At 46.2% G+C, this 26,052-nt stretch overlaps 1 protein-coding gene and 1 long non-coding RNA gene across 4 annotated transcripts in view; one reads left to right on the top strand and one right to left on the bottom strand.

Moving 5' to 3' along the window:
• The window catches only part of LOC119238904 (uncharacterized), a 69,859-nt gene extending 49,140 nt beyond the window's left edge, over positions 1-20,719 (top strand). Inside the window, exon 3 of the long non-coding RNA XR_008549585.1 lies at positions 20,072-20,719. This is a non-coding gene — a long non-coding RNA (uncharacterized LOC119238904). The remainder of the gene's footprint in view (positions 1-20,071) is intronic.
• Positions 2,413-16,025, bottom strand: ABHD4 (abhydrolase domain containing 4, N-acyl phospholipase B). Of its 3 annotated transcripts, none has more exons than XM_037503027.2 (7): positions 15,928-16,025; positions 12,656-12,744; positions 11,019-11,391; positions 10,713-10,867; positions 8,496-8,607; positions 5,910-6,096; positions 2,413-5,237 (listed from the first exon to the last, which is right to left on the bottom strand). In XM_037503027.2, exons 1-7 carry the CDS (start codon positions 15,987-15,989, stop codon positions 5,148-5,150), a joined length of 1,068 nt encoding a protein of 355 aa, XP_037358924.1. In that variant the 5' UTR covers positions 15,990-16,025; the 3' UTR covers positions 2,413-5,147. The 3 variants fall into 3 exon arrangements, with proteins under 3 accessions (XP_037358924.1, XP_037358925.1, XP_054545131.1); XM_037503028.2 differs by lacking the exon at positions 15,928-16,025 and adding an exon at positions 15,826-15,911 and having other exon boundaries at positions 2,414-5,237; XM_054689156.1 differs by lacking the exon at positions 15,928-16,025 and adding an exon at positions 15,646-15,816 and having other exon boundaries at positions 2,414-5,237.
• Positions 20,720-26,052: the final 5,333 nt, after the last annotated feature.

Raw genomic sequence — 26,052 nt, 5'->3', positions numbered from 1 at the left:
AAAAAATCACTTCTGAAATACATGGTTTTGAAGTTTTATTTGAACATTTTTCTCTTTCCTTGAAAATTTTCAGAAGTATGTGATGTTCATTTTTTGTGTTAGTTACCTCATAATATGCCGAAAGCTCATAAATCTTCTGTTGGGAATTGCAAACCCTCCCCCAAATCCTGTTCTCTGACACATTAGCTGTCAGGTGGTTAGCCTCATGCTCTTTCTTGTCCAAAGTCAGACTCTGCAAACTGAGGAGATAAAAGTATTATCTGCAATCCACAGTCTGTCAGAGTCCTCTTTGGTAACTAGCAAGGCCCTGGCCTCTTCTGATTGTATCACTGTCCTCATATGTATCACAAAAATGAGGTCATCAAATTATAATAAACTCCACATCAGGGTTCAGAATACATTGAGGAGGGAGCACCTAACTAGCAAGCCATGTCTGCAGAGGACTCCTCTTAACCCTTTACAGAGAGTAACCCACCCCGGGAATGGGGTCTCATCTTCCTGGCTTGGGAAAGGGGTCTGGGCATCTCTAGGTGTCAATGAATCTACCTTAGTGTTATCTTGGAAGGTCTTATTCTTGCAAAAGTATTGGACAGGGGTTGCCATCTTTGTCTTTACCTTACTATATACTCCTTTTCACTAGGGTTGAGGAGCAAAGGTTTCTCTAGCTGAATGAATGCTATTACAAATAACCAGCACCAGCGAGTGAAGAGATGGTTTTGTCCTGTGATGTTTCATTTGGATGAGGTTGGGACTAACCTTCAAAATTTCGAGTGTTTCATTTGTTTCTGCAAGATGGACCAGGGACACCGTGGGGAGAGGGTAGAGAAAGGAGACCAGCGAGAAAGGACATTCTAGACCTTATCGAAGGAGGACTTTTAAATTGAAAGGTGACATGAGGAGGAAAGTGATGTTTGGCAGTGTTCACTGTGTTTGTTATCAGCTGATAGGATTATTTTCTATCTGATTGTGAACTGTACCTGCAGTTGTGGTCTTAGAGTGTGGTATGTCAGAGTGGAAAGAGGCATTCCTCAAGATTCCACTACCCTTTTGGCAATGAAACCAGACATTTTTAGCACACATATTTTGGTGTCTATCCTGAGAAAGTTAAATTTAGCATATTTCCTGCTAGTCACTGAACCGCAGGACCTCCCAGGTCTGGGATTAGTTACAGCCCTTTATGCCTGTCTGTGGAATCTCTCCTTGGAATATGAGAGGCCTTTGAAGAGCTTGAACTGTCACTATAAATCCTCTAACCCACCAGGAGTGGTGCTGATTGAGCAATCTATGATCAAGATTTCTTAGTCCTGGTCCTGGAAATGCTCCCGTCAGATGGGGTGCGTGTGCACACATGTGAACACATGTGTCTGTGTGTGCAGGACTGGTGCAAACACTCAGGGTCACCTTCTACTTGTATCCGTGCCTGGGGACTGTCTTCCCATTGTATCGGGTTTGGGAAAATCAGATCAGCATGTTGTGCTACTTCCCAAAGAGATGTGGTTCTGGAACAAATGGTGAACTTTCAAGATCATTCGTTCTACTCCCCCACATGGCTTTCTGGGTCAAATTCAAGGCACAGGGGCTCTCAGACCAGTGCCTGCAGACAGGGGCATCAAACTCTCCTAGGGAATGTGTTTACATGCAGATATCATGGGCAGACTCCATCCAGATTTATTGAATCAGACTCAGGGAGATATGGCCCAGGAATCTCTATGCCCCCAGGTTGTTCTGTTATCTGAACAGGACTGGTGACCAGCGCCTCACTTGGCCCCTTCTCGAAGGGGGTGGTAGCATCACTCAGTGTTGACATCAAGTTCTTTTAATTTGACTTGCTAACAATTCTTGCCTCATTCTCCTCTGTGTCCACCAGCCACTAGTTAAGTGCCAGCTTCCAGTATCTCTGTCTGGACCATGGCAGTAGCCTCAAAGCTCCCTCAGGACCCACCCCCAACATTCTCTACTCCACAGGGCCGTTGCTTCAAATCTCAGATCTGATTCTTTTTTTTTTTTTTTAATAGAGGCATGTTTTATTTATTTATTTATTTGTTTGTTTTTTGTTTATACATGCACTGGGTACAGTCAGAAGCGCGGGAGGGTGAGAGAATTCACCAGAGCCAGAGTCAGGAGCAGAGCAGGCAGAAGGACCGAAGTACACTGCTGAGGGGAGCAGCGGGCGGCAGGAGAGGTCTGCGCGCCATGTGGGACCCTCCTCTGGTGGCCGGGGAGCAGCCGGGGATCGAACTGGCGCCGCAGAGGCCACGGGCAGCTCCGCAACCCAGCGCTCAACCGCTGCGCCACCGGGGAGGCCCTCAGATCTGATTCTATCATACTCCCCACCCAACTTTGACCCTCACTCCAATTATTTCTTCCCATGGCTTTTAGGATGAGCACATTCTTATCTTGGCTAGAGGGTCTCCAGCCTCCACAGCCTCATCTCACGGCCACCAATTCTGCTAACAGGGCTCATTCTTTTTTTTTTTTTTTCCATTCTTTTTTTTAGGAGTATTAATGATTTTATTTTTTATTTTATATACTTTTTGCCTCATTCTTCATTTTTGTACAATGTATGCTTTATCCTCTCAGGTGTAGTCCCGGTGAAATTTCCACCACCAATTCACCCGTGCACCGTCACCATAGTCCCTTGTGCTCTTTCCACTCAACAGGGCTCATTCTTGGTGTTCTTCCCATAGACATTCCTGCTGTCTCCCCAACCTGTCCTTCCTTCAGGCTCAGTGGTCTTCACTTCTAAGGGAGACTTCCAGCCTCTTGGGACAGCCCTTTTCTGGTGCAAATTTATATAATTTGATTAAGCATGTCTCTCCATGTAGAGTGCAACTTCCCAGCAAGGCAGGGCCATGTCTCTTCACTTTTGTAGCTCCAACACTTGGCAGGTAAGCTCGAAGTACCTGTCCTCTCCTCTGTATGGCAATCAGGCTAGCATAAGCAGAGAGATTTGTAATTATACCCAGGAGTTTCATAGTTTCATTGATTGATTCATAAGTAGTAGTATGTGTCATTTAGAGCTCTGGAATTCTAGGCCTAGCTGGAGTCAGCCAGCAAACAGGCACTGCTGGTAATGACATGCTTCTTGAGCACTTTGCATTTCACACTTCTCTTGGCTCAATTAAAACAAAATTTTATTAAACATGAAGTAGCTCTCGGACATGCCACTTGCCCTTACATAATTATGGTTTGAGGAGGAGACAGATATTAAACAAGTGACTGTAAATTTATGTTTTATGAAAGGGGCAGTTGAGTGTGCCATGGAAGCACAGAAGAAGGGATACAAGGCTAGTCTGGGGATCTGTGGCAGGTTTCCCTGAATAAGAAATATTTGTGAGCCAGAGGGGGAGTCTGAGTTAGGAAAACTGGCTATAGGAAATGCTGTGTGCAGGCCCACTTGTAGTGCATTTGGGACAACAGTTGATGGACACTAGGATGCTCGCTTCGGCAGCACATATACTAAAATTGGAATGATGGATAGTAGGGAGTGCCCAGTTCCACTTAATTATTCTTACTGCAGGGGCATGGCTGTGTACACTTCTCATTCATCCTGAGGGGTTGGCTGGGCAGGCCTGTGCTGCTGATCTGGAGTCTGGGCTTGGTCTAGAGGGTGAACGCTGTGCTCAATGAGAGAGGGAGTGTTATGGGAATGGTGGCTCTCAGATCCCCTTTGGCTAAGTCAGACATCACAGGGGCTGCTGTGAATTCGGCACCACTCCCAGCACTTGTTGGAGAAATATTGAACATTATCACCACCCGCAGTTTTTACTCATTTCTTTATTAATATAGAAAAGGAGCCCAAGGCAGCTGGACCAGTAGTACAAAGCACCAGGAGTTAATACTATTCTGGTGGAAGGGTTGGCTTACAAAAGTGGAGGAGCAGACAGGAGCTGCCTAGTCCTGGGGTCAGGCCCAGCCTGCCATCCAGACCTCGGAGCAGCCCCTGGAACCGGCCTAAGAGGCCGACAGGTGGCCCAGGGGTGGGATGAGCTGGAGACCATGGGGACAAGGTGCTGGAGGGCCAGGCAGTGAGAGCCATCCTGTGGTTGATGAAGACAGGGAACTGCTGATTTGAGGCTCCCCACAGGACCACGGACAGGTGCTCACCATAGGCCTCAGCTCTGGGGGCAGGTGGAAAAACCCTGTGGAGACTAGTGAGCTCAGGGAATCCAAACACAGTCCTGTGGTTGAAGGCCTTTTCCTTCTCTCTCCACCAGGGGCCACCTCTGCTCTATACTACAGGTGGGGCTTGGGGCCCAAGGCACAGAGGGAAGCCCAGAGGGCTCCCAGTGGGGAATGAGATGGGGCAGGACAGAAGCACTTGGGTATCCCCAGCTTAGGCAGCTAGGGATGAGACACAGGGCAGAACAAAAGCACCCCTGCCTAGAGGGACTGGAATGTGGGGCAGGGGGCTTATCCTCAGCCAGTGACCAGGACCAGCCCCATGGCAATGGTGCCTGCCTTAGCCAGTGGGGTCTGCAACTAGCACTGGGTGTTGGCAGACCTGGTTTAGCCTTAACTCTCCGGGAACAGAGCTGTGTCACCATGGGCCAGCCATGTCCTGCCCTGACCTGTTCCTCAACAGTCAATGAGGGCCTTGGATATAACCTCTCAGGCCATGGAAGGGGTTCTGCAGGTCAAGGCAGCTCCAGGCTTGCTCTTTATAGTTCACTGGATGGAACTGGGATGGGATGGGATGAGGGCTAGAGGGTGATGGAGAAGGAAGATGTTCTTGCAAGGAACCTACCCCCACACACTTTCCAGAGCTGGGAAAGGCTGATGGGGGTCTCTCCTCTGTACAAGGGAAAAGGCCCTCCCACTGGCATAGGGAGGGAATGTGGCTCAGTGCAATCCCTTCACAATCACCATCTGGGGACACTTGGCATGGAGAGAATGTGGTGGCATTACGCAACCCTTTATGTTCTTCCCCAGGGTGGGGAGCTCAAGGCTTCTTGTGGCTTCTGCCTCTGTCCCTTAGCATGGGCTCAGGAATATTCTTTTTCACTGTGGTCCTGCCCTGGGGATGGCCCGAGACGCTGCCTGGCTGGCACATGTTAGTTGGTGAGGAAAGGACAGAGGGGTGAGTAAGCAGACAGGAAGGTGAGAGCAACTCTCTGGCTTTCTCCTCTTCCGCTGGAGAGAGCAGCTCAATCAACTGAGTCGCATATCTCTTCCACCACAGCATTGAAGATGTGCGGCTGGTCTGCATAGACGTGGTGCGATGCACCCTCGATCTCCTGTGGAGAGAGCCACCGGCCCGGTGGGCTGCCCTTTATTCCTGGTACTGGAAATGTTCCCTCTCCCCTTAGACCTACTCGCCTGTCACCCTGAGTATCTATCAGAAAAAATGGTGCACCTTTCTCCCTGGATTTTGGCACTTTCCTCAGATATCCCATTCTGCTTCTCCTGGGGCCATTCACTGTGTCTTTCCTTCCACGCTCGCCCCACCACTGACCTACTCATTTCATGCACAGGTCCAGTAGACGGGGAGCCATGGATGGCCCCCATATCAATCAACACAGTCACTAGCAAATAAGAGTGTACGGGGGAATAAAAGATAAAGAGAAGGCAGGAATGTGGTAGGCTTCATGGAAGCCTCTACTCTTTGCTCCACTGTTCGAGGCTCTGGTTTAGGGTGGGAATGACAGGGGATCTGCAGAAGTGGCATGATGTCCCTGGGGACTGCCTTATAGTTGAACTGGGCTACACAGAAATAAGAAACCCCTCATTAGGATATTACAGAGCCAACCCTTTCAAATCCACTGCCCCGCCTCTGGCCATTCCTCTGCCCTCCACTTATTGATGACCCCTCTCTACCCCAAGGCCCATGACAGCTGAGAGTCAATCATACTCTCTGGCAGCATGCACAGTGCTTCACCTCAACCCTGAGCCTTGGCTGGCCGACGTACCATGTCTCGGACATAGGAATCTGGCCGCTGCATCTTCACTTTTTTCCCCGTGCTTGTATCTATCCAGGTGTTGGCCCCGTAGATCATGGTGATGGGCACATCTTTTCGAATCAAGTGAATTCGTTCCAACATGGGGCGCCGGGCCCAACCGAAGGACTCCATCATGGCTTTGAATGCCGTCTCTCCACTGCAGAAGCAACACAGGGAGAGGTGATTAATGGAATAAACCCTGCAGCATAGAATGTCAACTTGTTGGTCTCCTCGGAGGCCTGGGCACCCTCTGCATCCCCTTTATGTCAGTGTCTGTCCCAGCACTGGGCTTATTAAATATTGGCATGATGACCTGAATATCACAGATCTCCTATCACAGAAACAGGAAGGGACGCACTTGGGAAAAATCCCATGGCTTTGAGAATTGTCAATGGGTTATTATTTATTCTATGTGTCATGCCCTGGGCTGAGCATGGGGACTTATGAACAAGACAGATTCAATGCCTGCTCTCTTGGAGCTTACAATTTATCTTGTTTTAGGGAGGTGGGCATTAAATAAACACATGATTAATTATTTAACTTAAAATTTCCCCAGAATTTTGAAAGGGTGGTGCAGTGCTATGAGAAGACAAATGAGAGGCATAGCCTGCTGGGGATGGGGGGAAGGGGGAGCTCATCTGAGGGGGACTCTGAAGAGTGAACACCATAGTAGCTAAAAAGGGCTTCCTTAGAAAACTCTGAAATGAAACAACAGTCTTGCAAGAACTCAGAAAGAGCAGCAATTTGTGCTTTGTAGGAAGCAGTGGTTGTCGATCTAATCGGCTTTGCTCCCTGGGCATCCTTCAGTGGAACTAATAGGCCGTGTCATGGGGCTTTCTGGACTAGTCTGAAGATTTTGTGCGAGGCGGGGGAGGTGGGGAGACTGCCGCCTGCCAGGCTACGATTCCTCAGGTATCATGTCCCCAGTCTTCTTTGAACCGTAAGGGGACAGAAGCCTGAGCTGTGCACGGGCCACTAGAAACAATTTTTCCTAAAGACAATGCAGCATGGTGGAAAACCAGGGATTCTGGATTCAGAAAGACATGAACTCAAATCTTGGCTGTGTTTTCTCAGCAAGTCATGTAACCAGAATATTCTCATCTACAAAATGGAGAGAATTATACCCGATTTATTATAGGTCATTGTGAAAACGAAAGTAAGTACAAAGTGAGTCCCTCTGCCCTCCCCATATTTTTCCTTTGGTCAAATTTCAAGTTTTCCAAGGGAATGTTAAGAGTTACTGCAAGTCTGTCAGAGTGTCCACTCAGAAACATTCAGGGGGGTATAAAATTGAGTGAAGAGGGAAGCGGGCAGGGAAGTGTGTAAATTGGGTGAAAGAGGTCAATTGTGGATGGAAACCAGAATTTTGGTGGAGAACTTAATGTAACACAGATGTTGCTTCCTGAGGCTATATACCTGAAGCCTAAATAATGTTATAAACCAATGTTACCTCAACTGAAATAAGGTTGAGTGATGGTGTTGTGGGAGGGAATTGGTTCCCACTGATGTCATCTCGGCTTCCTCTGGGACACAAATGAGTTGCAAGATTATGTATTCTGTGGCTCAGCCTGGGAGGCCAGTCATTACACAGAATGAGGTCTGAGTCTGGGGAAAAGGCTCGAGGCCTCAATGGGCATGAAGCTGGCACTGAGCCCAGTGTGGGGCTGAGAGAGGGGTGGTAGAGAGGAAACAGGGGGCTCCCTGATGTGACTGTTGAGCTGAGTTTCTATACTACTGCTTGCCCAGGGCCCTTCAATGAGCTGAGCACATATGGCGTGTTGCAGGCAGTTCCCACGCTGCCCCGCAGCCATGTGGGGTGAGGCTAACGCTCGGCCAGGACTGGACTGCTGATCTCACTTCTGCTCAGCTCTGGATTCACAGTGGGTGACCTGGATAGGCCTGGAATGAGATGAGGCAGTTCTGCTGCTTCCATTGACCTTGGCTCCCTGAGATGCCTCACGGCAGTTCTGGTTGAGGCCTCCACAGAGGCGGTGCTGTTGCTGCCAATGCAGCCTCAGGCCTCCTGGTATCAGCCACTCGCAGAGCACTGCCTGAGAGGAAGATTACCTCCCTGCCTCTGCCTAGCTGTCAGCTGCCAAGACTGCAATTCAGCAGGCTTGTGGGATCTGCTGTGTGAACAGTCAGATATGAACTTCTTCCCTTGCTTGCTTTTGTGAAAGCACTATCACTTGTTCAGTTAATAAAAAAAAAAAAAAAAAAAAAAAAGATCTTTTATAACGTTTATATCTTTTACACCATTTTCCAGACTCTGGCCTGTTAGGCTAACTGCCTATCTCTAGGGAAGAATAAGGGTCTTTCTCCAGAGACCGAGCATGTTCAATTAATCTATTATCTCTAGCCCTTTGTGCCTATCCCTGGGGGAACACTTTGGAAATGCTCAAGCCTGCTAAGGCGACCTTCCCCTAATGGGAAGAGAGCTTTGTGCTAGAAGTAGTATAACACAGAATGATTCTGGGGTGTTCTGGAGTTTTCTAGCAGCTGGGGTTTTATCTCCCAACCCATGCACCCTGTGCTGGCTCTGGGAGCCACCCTCACCTGGGATTCTGAGCATTGCAGTGGTAGATATATTCCGATATAGTATCATCTTCAAAGAAGTCTGCAAACTTGCGCTTGAAGTCTGGCCGGAATCGCTGCACCAGGCCAGGCCCTGGGAGAGGGACAGAAAAAAGTAGAGTAGTCAGTGGGATGGAGGAAGGGGGGCTGGATATGTTTTAACAACTTTGACAAAACATTATATCTCCTGCTAGGAGAAATTTCCTATTTCTCTACACAACAAGGGTTTGTTTGCCTTGTACATTTAACATTTGAGGAGCAGGAAGAACGAGAATCTCCTGGGGTGACTACAAATGAGGGTTTGTTGGTTCCTAAAGAATTTATTAAAGAATTTAGACAGTCTGGGCCTCCCCGGTGGCGCAGCGGTTGAGCGCTGGGTTGCGAAGCTGCGCGCGGCCTCTGCGGTGCCGGTTCGATCCCCGGCTGCTCCCCGGCCACCGGAGGAGGGTCCCACATGGCGCGCAGACCTCTCCTGCCGCCCGCTGCTCCCCTCAGCAGTGTCCTTCGGTCCTTCTGCCTGCTCTGCTCCCCGCTCTGGCTCTGGTGAATTCTCTCGCCCTCCCGCGCTTCTGACTGTACCCAGTGCATGTATAAACAAAACAAACAAACAAACCAGCAAACAAATAAATAAAGCATGCCTCTATAAAAAAAAAAAAAAAAAAAAGAATTTAGACAGTCTGATGTCACCGAAGAATCAGAGTTTCAGCTCAGTGAAGCCCCAAGATCTTTTTCCTACAAGGATCACAAGCCCCACTAAAGTTCATGGTTGAGATACTCTTCTCTCATGGTGTGAGCTATGTTTTCTTTCTTGCTGAGTTCCCTGTGGCCTGTTAATCTTGTCATGGCAGTGCATGAAACAAGATAACCTCCCAAGAGCCCTCTCATGTTCTGGGCTGTCATAGAATACGAGGGGTGCAGAGGGCAGCGTGACACTGGCATCTCAGACTCAGGGCAGTTTCAATGCCATCTGTTCTCTTCACCTTCCTTTATGGCACACACACAAGCAGTAGGGTGCCCAAAACAGACCATAAAAGTTGAGCCTAAAGGTCAACTTCTATGTCTCTCTCCCTCTTCTGATCTCATCTCTGTGTGTGAGAAGCAAGGGGTGCGAGGCAGGCGAGACCTGGCTGAGGAGGCAGAGCCAGGATCCCCTCCTCCATGGCTGCCAGCCAAAGCCCCGACTACATTGGCTACAATGCCTATGCGGGCCTGGCCAGACACCAAGTCCAGAAAAAAGGGAGGTTGGTTAGAGCAGGGTTTCTCCCTGGAAAAGGAGTCTGCTGAGTCCACAGTGCTGGGAACTGGAAGGTCAGCCCTCTGCTCTTCAGTTCCTGTATCTGGCCATCCGTCCTTTCTCCCCAAACTTCTATCTTCTATTCAAATGCTCATTTTTCTCTTTTATCCAGAGACATTTGGTTTCTCTCTAAGACCCGGAGAGACAATTCTTATTTAGCAATTAACATATAATAATTGGCTAGTGAGCACCAGTACAAGATAGGGAGTCACAAATCTTTTCCATAAAGGGGATCTGCTTTTCACTTCATTAGAGTGAAACGTCCCCCACCCCGCCCCCCGCCACATACACACACAAAGAAAGGGTACTGGTAGCGTGAGGTCAGAAAGCTGGGACCTGCTGCTATTCTGGCTGGCTTCCCTCAGCCTCCTTCCCTCCCTGCACCCACAGAATTTCCTGACAGCTACTAAGTGGTGAGGATGTGGTACAGATAAGGACTGAAAAAGGCATGGCTCAGATGGTGCTGCCTGCCACAGTGGGTTCTGTTGGAGGCTCTGGTTCTGCCATTTCTCTGGCAGGTGCTGGGTGAGCTGCAGATGAGATCTAGCGGTGGTGGCCATACTGAGTCACCAACAGGTCGCCATAAACTCACACATGCAGCATAAGAATTCAACAGGGAAAGAATCACTCAAGGCTCCCTTCTCTCTCTCTGGGGGTCTAGCCAAGGCACAGCATAGTAGTTCTGCTCCAGCTGTCCCTTGTATAGGAAAGCTTTCTCCCTGCAGACGAAGGAAACAAAGAACCTTCTGAAGCAGACAAGGAAGTCTGGTCCAGATTAAATAACACTAGGTCCTTTCCCATTTCTCATGAACATCCGGGGCTGGAGGGAGTCCAGATGCAGGGGTGCTTCTAGAATGGGACAGCCTTGGCTTAAGAGATCATTTGTTCATCTGCAGGTTACTCACCCCAGGGTCCAGCTACTCGAAGAACAGCCAGTGGATTGGAACGCCCTAATACAGAGGCCACAGCCTTGACCCAGGTTGGGGGTGCACGGATCTCACTGGGGTCAGTGGGTCGGAGGGGGAAGCCCCACGGGTCCACCAGGATGAGGTGCTTAACTCTAAAGGAGGAAAAAAGATAATATAAATTGTATTTGCATGGAGGACCGTAGCCTTTAAATCATTTAGAAAGAACTATCAGAAATAAATAACTGGAATGATCCCAGCAAGACAAGGAATTAGGGCAAAATCAAGACAGTGGCACCTTCTTACCTTTCAGGGTACTTGATGGAGTAAGAAGTTGCCAGGAATCCTCCCAAACTGTGCCCCAGGAGGATCATACTTGGGATGCCCATGGTCTCACGCCATGTCTCTATTGAGGTCACAAACTCATCCTCAGCCCCCTCTGGGTCCCTCGGGAATGTTGGCCTTGAGCTGCGCCCAAAGCCAAGCAGATCGAAGGTGTGCAGTGTGCGGCGGGCGCTCAGTGAATCCATGTTGAGGATCCAGAGGCCCACGCCACCCCCGAAGCCATGCACCATCACCAGGGGGGTACGGTCCCTTAGCTCGGGGCTCATGGTCACCGTCCAGATCTTGTTCTGGTTTGGGAGGGACACATATCGGGCCAGAAACTTGTTCTGGAGACCTAGAAAAAGGGGAATACCGTGGCAGATCAATTAAGACTGCTTTCTGACAGTGTCACCATTTGGCTTGGATTCTTCAGCTCACTCTCATTCCCAAACCCTTCCTGACCTCCCTCACCTCTTCCCTTTCACAACCCTCTGACCATACCACCTAAGGATTCAACCTGTAAACTATCTAGACTGGAGGTAATTAGGGCCATCTTATTCCTTGACGCTGTTTGCTGGGTTCCCTCAGGCTGGCAGTGACCCCAGAGCACCCATGTCCACAGCTCTTATACCTATATGTGCTTGGGGCTTGACAGATGGACATAATTCTCCTTGCTGGGAAGGTAGTTTCTGCCTCAAGTCAAGACAGGTGGAGGGGTGATGGTTGTGGACTGAGCCATGTTCATACTGGGGATTCCCATGATTTCCTGCCATATCTCTATTGAAGCCACAGACTCATCCTTGGCCCCCTCTGGGCCCTCAGGAATGTTTTAGAGACACAGTGAGGTGGGCAGTGCTTGCTCTTTGGGCATGAAAGCAGTTTCTCAAAGTTTCGGGATCTGGAAGGAACTGACATGGTGGACAAGAAGGAAGATGCTGCCTGGGGAAAGTTGCCTGGACGCTGGACAGAGGCTTGAAAGCTGTGCTGTTCTGCGGCTGCACTGACTCAGGCCCATAGAGAGAGGGTAGCCATGGCTGGGGCAGTGGACACAGGGGAGGGAAGATCATATGGAAAACACAGGGAGACGTGGCCCAAGGGTGGTGGTGGAGCCCATGGCCGCTGCTGCTTGGGGACGCCCTATCTCAACATAACTGTCCATGAGAGCCTATCTATGGGATCCCACAGTACTGGGGTAACCAGGTAACGGTGGGGCCTAACCGGGTAGCATAAGGAATAGTAATATGAGGAATCTGGGACTGCTGGTCCTTGAGTAGGAAGGTGGCAAATCTTGTGTGTGTGGAAGAAAAGAGGGAGAGGAACAGGGGGAGAAGTATTTTTGTGTGTTATGTGTGGATAGTTCTCAGCACAGAGGCTGTGGTGAAGTTATAGGATCTGGAAGGAACTGACATGGTACACAAGGAGGAAGACACTGAGGACTCACTATCACAGAACATGGTGTCCTCAGGGCAAATCTCTTTCCTAAATCACTGACGTCTCTAGCTGCCACCCCGAGCACTGTTAATCAGGAATAGGTGGACTCAGTGTACCGGACTCTGGGAAGATCCTGCGTCCTCCATGGGCCTTTTATGGGAGGTGGACACGCTGTCCCTTCCACTTACACTGGAGGATCCTGGACTCCACATTCTTCAGATGAGACATGGAAGTAGGGCGCCAAGCTGGCAGCCAGCTACTCAGCCAGCCTTGAGGCCTGGGACAGAGAGGAGACAATCATTGGCAACAAGGGACACACTGACACTCTCGGTCTCGCACACAGTTACAAAAGCGTTATCAGTGCAGGGTGCTCAGGGGACCCTCGTAGTCAGCGAGTCCTCCGCTATTCTGCATGACACTGTTACTCTTTTCTGGAATATGGCTGTTAACAACAAAATGCCCTTTGTTTCAACAGATGCTCAGAACACCACCACGGGTACTGCATTTACAGTTCACAAGGCTCTTTCACATTCATTATCTTTTTGGAGCTTTCCCACTCCCCTTTGCTGCTAGTTATCATAATGTTCAAGGACATCAAGAGGAGGGGAAAAAGCTAACTCTCAACTAATGTTTCAGCTACCTTTTGCCATCCCCAGGACTGGCTGTTCTTTTAGGGTAAAACAGACAAATTCCTATGCCACCTGCCCTTCTGGCAGGACTCTGGGGTTTGTGTGCGTTCTCTTCCCAGTCCCTGGAAATACAGAGCACTGTGCCAGTGCCCAGCTGGAGTCCCAGGGAATCAATGAATTCAGCCTCAAACCACACAGGACAGGCAAGGAGCAGGAGTGGGGAGATCTGGGTTCAAGTCCTCCTGTGATTCACTAACAGAAGATGGGCTCCTCTGCTCTTGCTTTCCAGATTATAAAGTGAATAGAAAGCTCATGTATGTCCTCCCTTCTGGGGGCAGGCAGTAAAACAGATAAGTTATCCTGCTTTCTTTCCCCTTCATATTCAAGAGACGAAGTCCTTGCAGAGTAGAGTTTGAAAGCACCAGCTTTGGAATAAAGCAAAACAAAACCTGAGTCATAGTATTGTCATTTATGAGTTGAATTGCTGTGGCCTGTTACATAACCTGCCTTAAGGCATCCAGATAGTAAAGGACTTGGTAAGAGATCTATGAATGAGTTTTTCTCATTCCTTTCCCACCCCATATAGTATTTCTCTTTTCTTGAAGTCTATCTGGGTGAAGAGGGTTACTGGAAGGGACTGTCAACACTGGCATAGTCAAGCAGGAGCATTCTATGGGTGAACAAGCGGACCCAACCCCTTTGGCACACACTGGTTATCCTGATATATCATTTGAAGCACAGAATTTAGATTAGGATAGTTCCTTAGAAATCATCTAGTTCAGCCTCTTTATTTTACAGCTGAGCACACTGATGCCCAATGAGGTTAGACAGCTAGTTAGAAAAAGAACTGCAACTCGGACCTGGATCTCAAATCCAGATTTCTTCATCTTCCTAGATGTTCCAACCTCAGCTTTTCAAGGTCCTATAAGAATACATAGTATATAACCACATTTCCATATTTGTCTCCCTTTTCTGAAAAGTGTGACCTAAAGTCAGAAGGTCAGAGTTCTAATCCTGGCACTGCCACTTAGCACCAATGTAACTTTGGGCACATTACCTAGCCTTCCTTGTCTTCCTTACCTTTTAATAACAGTGTCTATATCATAGGGCTGTTAACAAGATTTAATGAGCTAATGCATCCAAAACACATAAAATTATGCCTAGTATAAGATCAACTCCCAATAAATGTCCCTTTTCCCTAGCGAAATTATAAGCTGTCTAGAGTCCAAGTATGTTGCAATTAGCAACTCTCAATGCCTGTCTGAGGTTTGAAAGTAAATCTGAGGTTGCAGCTGAGAGCAGTGCATCAATGACTTTAGCCAGGTGAGCGATGTCAGGCTTAATTCAAGCCTATGGAGACTCTGAACCCTTTTAATACTCAACTGGAATTCCTTAGAGCCTTGAAGTATGGGCACCAAGACCACAGAATTTTGTTAGTTATAAGAGACAAACTTTCTGTCCACGTTGTAGAGACTGTGGCATGTCAGGACCATGACATCCGAACCCCACATTGCCTTGTACCTGCCCAAAGCACACAGGAGAAAGGGCCCCTGAAATAGCACCATGGGCTTGCCCAGCAAGTTATTCCTCAGAGACAGCTTTATTTATTTTGCCTCTCTTTACCAAACCTGTTCAGGCAAAACACTGGAAATAGTGCCTGGCACACTGTTCAGTACTATTGGGAAGGTGAGAACTGGGGTAGGAAATTGAGGCAAGAAGCAGAGAAGCCACTTAGCCATTAACTTAGCCTGGCCAAGGTGGTCTGTTTTCTGCAGAGCACTTTTATCCTGATAGGGGCAAAAAGGGTCAGAAGCCTGGGCCTCTGTCATCTCGGCCCAGTCCTCTAACTTCTAGGGGAACTGACTACTTCATTTGTAAAAGGAATGAACTGCCTGAATCTGTACAAGTTCCAATATTCTATTTTTCCCTAAGTCATTCAAGTTATTATAAATTTCCTCTTGAAAAATAATCTTAGAAAGTAACGTTCTTCAGGGCAGTTCTTTCAGGCGCAGGAAGCTATTCTTGTCATAAAGATAATTAGTTTTGCAAGCTGCCGGTTTTGCAGCTCTGAAGGAGGCACTCTGGTCCTGGAAAGGCCCTGTTCTGATGACACCAAAGCTTGTCTGGGAGCTGAGTCATTCTTCTCCCAGCAACTTTTCCTTGCTTCTATCAGAATGCAAACTGCCAGTCACACCACCTACAGGTGGCATCCCAAATCTGAAGCCCTGGAGACCGGTGGTAACAAATTCCGAAAGTTCTGTGACTGTAGCATTGAGGATACAGCCATGAAGATTAAGAACGTTGTCAACTAGGATCGCAAGCGGCTTAGTTTCTCAGTGGGCTAGAGCTAAAGAAACTCTCAAGCCCACTACTTCAGACCACCCCCAGCGCTGCGGAGCCCTTGTTTCCCCCCATTTCTCTCCCGGCCTGACTAAGGGAGGCTTTTCCCAGGCCGAATACCGTCCAGGAGCAAACCTAGACCAGCAGATCTGGTCTCCACCCCCGCGCCCGCGCCCCCCAAGCTTGTTTGGGGGGATCGCCGTCATTACCATTACATCTAACCCGAGTGCAGTGACTACAGGAAAACGAGGAGCGTTCGCCAAGACCGAAGTGGAAAATCAGAACCACGGGGCTGCCGGCAAGCCTATCGCGCCCCAGGCTGCGCCGCCGTCTCGTCTGAGCAAAAGCAAAGCAAGCAAACGCAACCCTCGACCCTTCCTGAAGCCGACCTGGAAAGGGAAAAGCAGGAATGTGTCTAAAACTTTCTCAGCCACAGACAGGACCAGGGCCCAGTGAGAGGGAGAGGAGAGAAAGAGTCGGGGTTAACTCACTGCTGCTCCAGATCATCAGCCATAGTAAACAAGCCCTGCCGGGTCGAGCTGAGCCAGCCCATCCCTCCGCCTGACGCCAGAACCAGCTGACCCAGAAAAGGGTCGGATAACAAAGTGGGGCGTGGCTAGCGCGGCCGCCCAGCGGAGAGGTGGGGCGGGGCGCGGGGACGCCCTCAAGGGTGCGGGGCGCCGGCGGGGGTGGTGGGGGTGAGCCTGGGAGCAGCTGCTGACAAGTGTCCATTTGCCACCGGGATCTCACAGAACAGCTCAGCGATCGTGGTCCCGCAATTGTGGGACCCTGAGGGAGCAGTCCTGAAAACTGCCGACTCCCTCGCCAGAGTTCCCTCAGCCCTGCTGTCTCTCGCGTAATGAAAAGGGCGGGAGTACCCTGAGTCCAGACACACAGCCGTTGGGCTGGCTTCTCTGTCGTAACTCCCTGCCCGCTGGAGTTCTCCCCTTGGTGTTGCTTCTAATCAGATGCTTAAGATGTTTGAGGAGACCACCCCACTGGCTGAATGCTCCTACCAAGGACCTGGGGTGGGGGTTTGGACCCCAAGTAGACAGCCAGGCTTCGCAAATAAAAAGCAGGATACCTAATTAAGATTGAATTTCAGGTAAACAAAAATACTTTTAAAGAATTAGTATGTCTCCTGCAACATTCGATGCATCACTGGGCATCCTGTATTTTCTCTCGCAACACTAAACCCGTGTGACACATGCCAAGATGCAATTGCTCTGCCTTGGAGATTTCCCCACCGAGTTCCCAGGGAAGATGTGACAACCCCAGGCCTTTCCTCAGTTTGGAGGATCCCTGCCTCCACTCCTGTTAGGAAAAGCAGTTGAAGAACTAACCTTCTGACCCAAGGTAACATCTGCTTTAGGTAGCTGGAATGGATGGGGCCTGGGGGTTTATGGTCACTGGTTTAGCTCAGAGGTCCTGCACACACTTCTGATATGCTCAGTAGAGGAACCAAACCTTGAAGCTGGCTCCAGAATTTACCTAAACTGGTAAACAGCCTGACAGTCCCTGGTGCTGTCAGATTCCAGGTCATTCTCTTGGTTAGGGTAAAACCTGAAGGGTGGTAGAGGAAGAGGATAGGTGGGAAAATTGCTAGTGTAGAGGGGTTTGCCATATGTTTTTCTCCCAACTTCCTGCAGGACTCAGGGAGAAAATGTAAGACAAGATACACTATATATAATTATGAAAGAACATATCCTTCTTGTATCTCCAACATGTGTGATTTTTTAAAAAAGATTTATTTTGTTTATGCATACAAAAACTGGGGGTACAGGCCAGAGGTGCGGGGAGGGGGGGTGGGCGTGAGGATTCACCAGAGAGAGTGGGGAACAGAACAGGCAGACTGACTGAAACACACTGCCTAGGGAAGTAGTGAACGAGACAGGAGAGGTCTGCTGTGCTCCCTGGCTGGCCGGGGATCGAACTGGTGCTGCAGAGGCTGCGGGTTGCTTCATAGTGCTGTGCTTAACCCCTTGTGTCATCAGGGAGGCCCCCCAACATGTGTGATTTTATCTACAATTAAATATGAATATGATCTTTATGGATAGAAACTAATTTTGACAAACCCTTGTCCTGTGCCTGTAAATTATTAAATACTCCAAAAATGAGTAGAAGTGATAAACTGATAGTTTAGATCTGGCAGAGATAGATCATTGGTTTCAAATAAGTACCATTGCCTTTTGAATGAACTATGAACAAGCTGTGACCCTTTGGTTAAACCTAAAAACTGGGCGGAATAGCTCTAAAGTTGTTCTATACAACATGGTTATAACCACTAGCCACATCTGGCTACTTAGATTTAAATTAATAAAAATCAAATAAAAGTTGCTGAGTCATATTAGTTACACTGCATGTGTGCTTAGGAACCACAGGTGTCTAGCGGCTACCACACTCATCAGCCCAGAGTCATATTTGTCATCACAGAAAATTCTGCTAGACAATGTTGCTCAAGCACTGATGACCTCACCCCTCACCCCCAGTTCTTGTTGAGGTTGTTCTGCCTTTGGAAAGGACGATATGGTAGCTTCTCTCTTGGATGCCAGGTAGGGAGCCAGACTGAAGGGTTTTCTTAGTGGGACTCCCCAGAACTAGGAGGTAAGGACACCAGACAAAGGAGTCTGCAAAGTTATTCTGTTCTGAGTATTATTTTAGGTTGAAGAGATATGAACTCATTGAAGAAATTGGTGCTTTACTTGAATTTAGATCAGGAACTTAATACTTTGGAAACATGTCTTTGTGTTGTTGGCAATTTGTTTATGTAACAGGGGGGTCCCCAGGGAAAGGGGAGGTTCCAGGTTCCCCATCCCACTCAAGGGAGGATGGAGCTGAGCAGGGAGAGAAGAAGCTGAAGAGGAGAGTGGAGAAGGAAGGAGGAAGGATGGAGTGAGGAGACCTGGAGGAGGCACATGGAGCAGAGAAACACGTAAAGAAACTGTGCTTGCTTCTTGGTCCTGGACTGGGAGAAACAGATGTGGGTGAGAGACCCGTGGGGAGGTGACAATGGCAGCTTTTATCTTGATTTTGCTTCTTTGGTCTTAGATGTGCTGGGCCCCTTCTGCAGCTTGTCTATGAGTCCCCGCCGGAATGTGCCTTAGACTAGTGTCAGGCTTTTGGGCCTCAGTGGCCCTGCTTTGGGCCAACCCTGTTTGGCTGGACATTTACCCACGAGGGGATGGGGAACTTCTGGTGCTTGATTTGAAAGCTATATTTCTTTCCCTTCTCTTTGTTGCACACTAATTGTGTTGCTTCTCGGCCTTTTGGCTAAGATCAAGTGTTGCTTACTAATTGTATTAAAGTTCCTTTCCATTAAAGGTCTTGCACACTAGAGTGTGTTTTGTCTTGATGTGGTGGATGGCAGAACCAATTTAGAGTGGGCAGGTTTGGGGGTTCTGGGGTGCGCCTCACCCTGTCCTGTAACAATTTTTCTATTGAAAATCATAACCTACTTAATGTTTTCTCGGGAAATAAGGTAAAAGAAAAAAATGATTTTTTTTCTGTACTCTAGTACTTCTTATACCAAATGTGTAGTTTTTCTACCTCAGCAATTTTTCAGTTCTTGGCGAGACCCACTGGGTATCCTACAGTTTAACTCAGCTCTCACTCTAAGAGCCCTGGACTAGCGCGAAACCTACAGGGCAAGTCCATAAAACTGTCCTCTCCCTACACTTCAGATGTCCATCGCTCCATCTGGTCACCTGTGTTTCTGACCTCCTGACTATACATTGGAAGTTCCCGTGATACCCTCCTCAGGCTTGATAATTTGCTAGAGTGGCTCACAGAACCCAGGAAAACATTTACTTACTAGATTACTGGTTTATTATGAGGCTGCAACCAGGAACAGCCAGTGAAAGAGATGCACAGGGTGAGATATGGGGGAAGGGCTACAGAGCTTTCCTGCTCTCTCTGGGTAGGCCAGCCTTCCAGGAACCCATAAACTCTCCAAATCCCAGGTCCTTCCGGTTAGAGTTCTAAAAATAGAGGCTTTAACAATTGGTGGTGGAACTCAATCTCCAGCTCCTCTCTTCCCTGGAGGTGGGGAGGGTTGTTGACCTGAAAGTTCCAATCCTCTAAGAAAGTGGTTGGTTCCCCTGGTAACCAGAGTTCCTCCTTTAGGGGCTTTCTCAAAGTCACTTAATTAACATAAATTTACCCACGGCTGAAAGGGGCTTATTATGAATAACAAAAGATGCTCCTTTCATCTTGATTGCTCTGGAGCTATTTAAGAAAATGGGGACAAAATCAAATCTGATAATGAAAAAGCTCCTAATGCTTTTCTCTTATCGTTATAAAACCACAAAGGTTTTAGGACTATGTGCCAGAAACCAGGGGTGAAGACCAAATATAAATTTCTTATTTTATCGCAATATCATACAAAGAAATGGGGTTTTGGTCACAGAGGGGACAAAGTTTAAAAGGTGGAGCTGTTACAAGGTATAATGGAGAGAAGCAAAAGCTGGGATCTGAAGGAGAAAGTGAAAATAGAGCAGGTCCTTGAATAACAAGGGCATTTCCTTAGAACATTTACAGGAAAGAAAAATCCCAGCCAGTCTTGACCTTATTCAAGGATATGTTGTTATGCTTAGTCCACCAATAAAATGATCTACATTTTTTTCTATGTTGAAACAGTGTCTACCACCACCTTGCCACCTAAAGAGGTTGGAGTCAGTAGAACAATGATTCTTGTTCACTGTGAAGAACCCTGAGGTGAGAAGCAAAAACAATCTCAAAGAGCCTACCGAAGGATCAAGTTTGCAAGCTGCAGGAAGAAGGCATGAGATAACAGACTGGCTGCACTGTACATTTAGGATAAGAGATTCAAATAACTTTTTATCCTTACATCTTCCCAAACACAGATAGCACTGGCAAAATTAACTGTAAGATCAAGGGTTTTTTTTGAAGTTATAAACAGTGCTTTTCCTTTGTCAGTTAAACAAGTCTGTTAGTAACCAACCTTTATTTAACTGAAAATATTATAATTAGTTATCTTCTTTCTTTTTGCTAAATTTTCCCCCCTGTATTCTTTCTGTATATGTAATTTACCTATATAAACCCAGGCCAAACGTCTCCAAAGAAGGCGTGAAATCTGCTATTGGTTTCTCAAGCCCAGGTCCTCATTTTGGCTCTTGAATAAATTTTTCATTTACCAAACTTTTAATTCACTTCACAGTGGTGATTATTTCAGTAGACAGCTTAAATTCAGTTTCCAAGATCCTACTAGACATCCCCTGAGGATTTACTCTGTAAAGGAAAAGAATTAGAAAAGAGACTCTTCTTATCTATGCAGATATTTTCCTTAGTTGGAGTCCTTTTCTTTGAAGGATTGTATTTCTCTTGAAAGAATGTGATTTTTCACTATATGATATGCACATCAAAGACATCTTTACAGACACATCACCCAAAGCAGTGTTAGTGAAGGCAAAGATCAACAGCTGGGACTACATCAAATTAAAGAGCTTCTGCACAGTAAAAGAGACAATAGCAAAAACAAAGAGAAACCCCACTGACCGGGAGAACATTTTTGCACACAACACTAATGATAAAGGATGGATCACAAAAATCTACAAAGAGCTGATGAGACTCAACAAAAACAAAGAAAATAATCCAGTCAAAAAATGGGCAGAAGGGCCTCCCCAGTGGCGCAGCGGTTGAGCGCTGGGTTGCGAAGCTGCCAGCAGCTTCTGCAGTGCCGGTTCGATCCCCGGCTGCTCCCCGGCCACCGGAGGAGGGTCCCACATGGTGCGCAGACCTCTCCTGCCGCGCCCACTGCTCCCCTCAGCAGTGTACTTCGGTCCTTCTGCCTGCTCTGCTCCCCACTCTGGCTCTGGTGAATTCTCTCACCCTCCCGCGCTTCTGTCTGTACCCAGTGCTTGTATAAATAAATAAATAAATCTTTAAAAAAAAAAAAAAAAAAAAGACCCATTCCCTAAAAAAAAAAAAAAAAAAAAAAATGGGCAGAAGAGCTAAAAAGAAATTTCTCTGAAGAGGAAATGCAAATAGCCAACAGGCATATGAAAAAAGGTTCAACATCACTTGTCATCAGGGAAATGCAAATCAAAACTACAATGAGATACCATCTTACACCAGTGAGAATGGCACATATTAAAAAAACTAGCAACAACAAATGTTGGTGAGGTTGTGGAGAAAAAGGAACTCTCCTGCACTGCTGGTGGGAGTGCAAACTTGTCCAACCACTATGGAGAGCTGTGTGGAGATTTCTGGACCTACTAAACATAGAGCTTCCATATGATCCAGCAATTCCACTCCTAGGTATTTACCCAAAGGACACAGAAACATCCATTCCAAAGAGCACCTGCACCCCTATGTTTATAACAGCACTATTTACAATAGCTAAGCTTTGGAAACAACCCAAATGCCCAAAAATAGATGACTGGATCAAGAAGATGTGGTACATATATACCATGAAATATTACTCAGCATTCAAAAAAGATAAACACATGCAATTTGCAGCAACATGGATGGCGCTGGAAGGGATCATGCTCAGCGAAATAAGCCAGAAAGAAAAAGAAAAATACCAGATGGTCTCATTCATAGGAGGAATCTAGAAAACTTAAATAAGGGACCAGGAAAAAGAATAACTATAAGAAAGAAAAAATCAAAATCAACAAACAACTATGAACCAGAGACACTCTATGGAGTGTGGGGGGCGGGGAAAGGAGTGCTTGGGGTCAAAATAAGGGGGTTGTAATTGTATGGGGAATATAAAAATAAAATTTAAATAAAAAATAGTTTTTGATATTTATTTGATTTAAAAAAAGAAAAAAGAAAGAAGAAAGAATGTGATTTCTTACTGGAGAGAGATACAATGGGAAATTATGACCTTTGCTTTCAAGAGTATCTTCTTGCTCTCCCCACTTCCATTGTTTTATGTTGTGGATTATTGAAAGGTAGTAGAATATGCCAACCCCACAAATCACTCTGTGGCACAAGGATCATTTTGAGGTGAAGGCAACTGAGAAGTAGACATGAGAAAAACTCCCTGCTTTCCTCCTGAAAGCCTTCTACCGAAATGCATGACACAGTTTGTAAAGGTGTTCCCCACCTGTCTCCTTTCTAACAGGAAAGACAGATGTTAATTACCCAGACAACTCTAAATCTTTGTTAGACTAGAGAGGGCAGTGGAGAAATTTGCATAGCAAACTTTACTAACTATATTACCTTTCCATAAATGTGCTACCCTAGAACTCAAAGTTCTTTTCCTTGGTCTTGTCATTTCTCTAAAAATTTATTGCTTTTTATTGATATTTATAAGCCCAAATTATAACCACTCTGACTTACTTGTCACTGAGTACTCCTGTGTGTGAGACGCATATGTTAAGATGCATATCCTATCAGCCTAAGATGGGTAGAGGGACAACAATTTTTTCCTCTCCAAACACTCAGCTTTTACTTTAACATTCCATTTGCCCTTTGCAGTCCCTCCAAATGCCATCTTTTTGCATGCTTGAAAAATTGGGATTTTGTAAAAAAAAAAAAGGGATTTTGTGGTCTGGCTAACTTTTAATTTGCAGACAAAAAGAATAATCAGGTAGTTAATTATTGATATATGGATTACTGATAATTGATAAATTATTGTTAATTATAAGGGCAGGGCTGTTGATAATTAATTAGAACAAAAATTTACTGTCTTTAATATGTGTCATGTACTAAGCTATGTGCTTAATGCTTAACATTATCTCGTTCAATACTCACAACATCCCAGTGAACCAGATATTGTAACTTCTACTTTAGAGGAGAGGAAAATGAGAATGTCAAATAAACTAAATTGCTATTGATCAGACAATTGGTAAACAGCAGAATCAAAGTTCAAGTCCAGGATTGTCTGACTTTAGAGCCTCCTCTCTTATCTTCTAGTCTGGACATGGATTTTCACATGTCTTTCTATTCTGATTTAAACTATCAAAACAAAGAATATGGTTAGCAACATCCTATTTTTGACAGTTACTGTCCTAATGATATAGAATCATAAACTGAACAGAAAATAGGACCCCCCCTTTTTTTTTTTTGCTGTTTTAAGTAATCTAGAAAACCTTTAATTCATTATATTTGTATTTGGTTTTGCAGGTGTTGGGAGGGAAATTTCTCCCCATCTTTCTGGTTTCTTTATGGGCTGTTTGAGTAATCAAAATAGCATCAGGCAGATTAGCAGGAGAAAAAAAATCAATTTAACTACGTATGTATGGGAATCTATGTAGAAATAAGGATTCCAAAGACAATGAGGCAAAATGGGGAGATATATCCTGAGCTAAGGAATGGGTTAGGGGCCTGGGGCTTCAAGGAGCTGTGACTGAGCGCTCACATGATTTGCAGAGGGTGACTCATGTGATGACCAGATGCTCTGTAATTAGATCTGCCATATAGAGAGGTTCTTCAGATGGAAAAGTTATTTCTGGTTATAACCCTAACTAACACTGAGTAAAATCTCCAATTTTCTTATTTTTTTTTTAGGTAGTTAAGGGAGTCATAAAAGTTTCTCATGAGACTGCAGGACCTGGATTGACCTCAACTCGAAATAATCTGCAGTCCAAAGTGGTACATGCTGAGGGAGGCCTGTTTTGAACATCTGGGGTTCGGCCTACCCTTCTGCAGGTCTCAGAAAAGGATGCAGTCATAAGTGAATATGATGCTTTTCATCTCTTCTGCTTTTCCCCTTCGGGAATTCCTGTGGAGATGCTAATGATGATAGTTGACATGGATCAAAGGCAGACAAAACACAAGGAAGAAATTGCTAGAAGGAGCCTAGCTGATGGAATAGAAACCCCTTGAGGAATCCACCCCTGAATGATTTAAAAGCACCAGCCTAGCCTTTAAAGTTTGAAGTTGAATTTTGGCAAGGAAGCTACCCTCCTACTTGCTAATGAGCAAGGAGAAAGGTTCAACTTGTCAGACAAAATGATGCTTTCGGCTATATTATCCTAAATAGGAACCAAGTTGGTTATCCACTCTTCGTTTTTTAGCAACAGAAGACAGTTTAGGCTGCATTTAAGTTCATTTAGAATATATATCTCTGTGGGTGTGGCTGAATATTTCTCTTTAAGCAGATTGTAAAGCTGAGGACACTGCTTTTTTCTCTTCTTCCTAGAACCTAAGCAAGATTTCGTGCACCATTAATAATAAGTACATTTGTTGATGCTGCTATAAGTTCCAGTATAAACACAAATAAAAAGTGAAAGTAAAGAAATATTGTCATTCACTTGCTGTTTTAGGAATTTTGCTTGTGTAGTAGTATAGTTCAAAGTTATGAATAAGCTGAAAAAGTACATCGTTATGTGTGACTTACAACTGAAAGGTGAGATGAAAGATGTCTGGAAGTTCAGATTCAAGTGAAATTAAAAATGTAGAGAAAGCCAGAAATTAAGGTGGATATTTGAGAAAAAAATAAAAAAAGCTAAAAAGAGTTAATTCCACTTGTTAAAATGACAAAAACCTAAATCTTAAGTTTCCTTTGTAAAATGAGTTGGAGGTGGTAGGGGCTGAACGAGGCATGCTCTTGCAGGTTTCTCAGCTGTGACATCTTGAGATATCACACCGGGTTTATTCAGGATGCCAGCATAGGAATAGAAGGCTAAACTTGATCATGTATTCTATGCACATTAATCAACTAATCAACTGTTTTCTCTTCACTACCCCTGTTAAATTACAAGATCCAACTGAGTTAATTTTATTTATTTATTTATTTATTTATTTATTTAAATTTTTTTTTTTAATAGAGGCATGTTTTATTTATTTATTTATTTGTTTGTTTGTTTATACATGCACTGGGTACAGTCAGAAGCGCGGGAGGGTGAGAGAATTCACCAGAGCCAGAGCGGGAGCAGAGCAGGCAGAAGGACCGAAGTACACTGCTGAGAGGAGCAGCGGACGGCAGGAGAGGTCTGCGCACCATGTGGGACCCTCCTCTGGTGGCCGGGGAGCAGCCGGGGATCGAACAGGCGGCGCAGAGGCCGCGGGCAGCTTCGCAACCCAGCGCTCAACCGCTGCGCCACCAGGGAGGCCCCAACTGAGTTAATTTTAAAGATCTAATTGGCTTTATTATACGATTCATGAATCAGGCAGCAGCATCCCATTTAGCAAGAAGACACTACCAATAGCTGTACAAAATGAAATGTACAAAATGAAACGGTTTATCTATTTTCCTTTGGGGAATAGAAAAGAGTACTCATTGGTCCTGACCAGAAAATTCCCTATTGATCAGTCAGGACCACCTTCCTGGGGAAGGTTGAAACTTTAGGGGGCTTGAAAATAGCAGTTAGGTTAGATATTAGGTCTTTGTAGGTTTAGCACAAACTCCTCCATTTTGGGCCCATCATCTTTTTTAACATCCCAATTCACCCCCCTTTCCCTTCCTACAGTTTTTCAAACATAGCCTTTTTTTTTTTTTTTTTTTAAATATTTCACTTACTTATTTATACAAGCACTGAGTACAGTCAGAAGTGCGGGAGGGTGAGAGAATTCACCGGAGCCAGAGCAGGGAGCAGAACTGAAGAACGCTGCTGAGGGGAGCAGCAGGCGGCAGGAGAGGTCTGCGCGCCATGTGGGACCCTCGCCGGGGGCCAGGAATCGAACTGGCACTGCAGAGGCTGCGGGCA

The sequence above is a fragment of the Talpa occidentalis genome, unplaced genomic scaffold (assembly GCF_014898055.3).
Source record: "Talpa occidentalis isolate TD23 unplaced genomic scaffold, MPIMG_talOcc4v2.1 talOcc4.11, whole genome shotgun sequence".
In the NCBI taxonomy this organism is placed as follows: Eukaryota; Metazoa; Chordata; class Mammalia; order Eulipotyphla; family Talpidae; genus Talpa; species Talpa occidentalis.
This window is presented reverse-complemented; position numbering and strand designations above follow the sequence as displayed.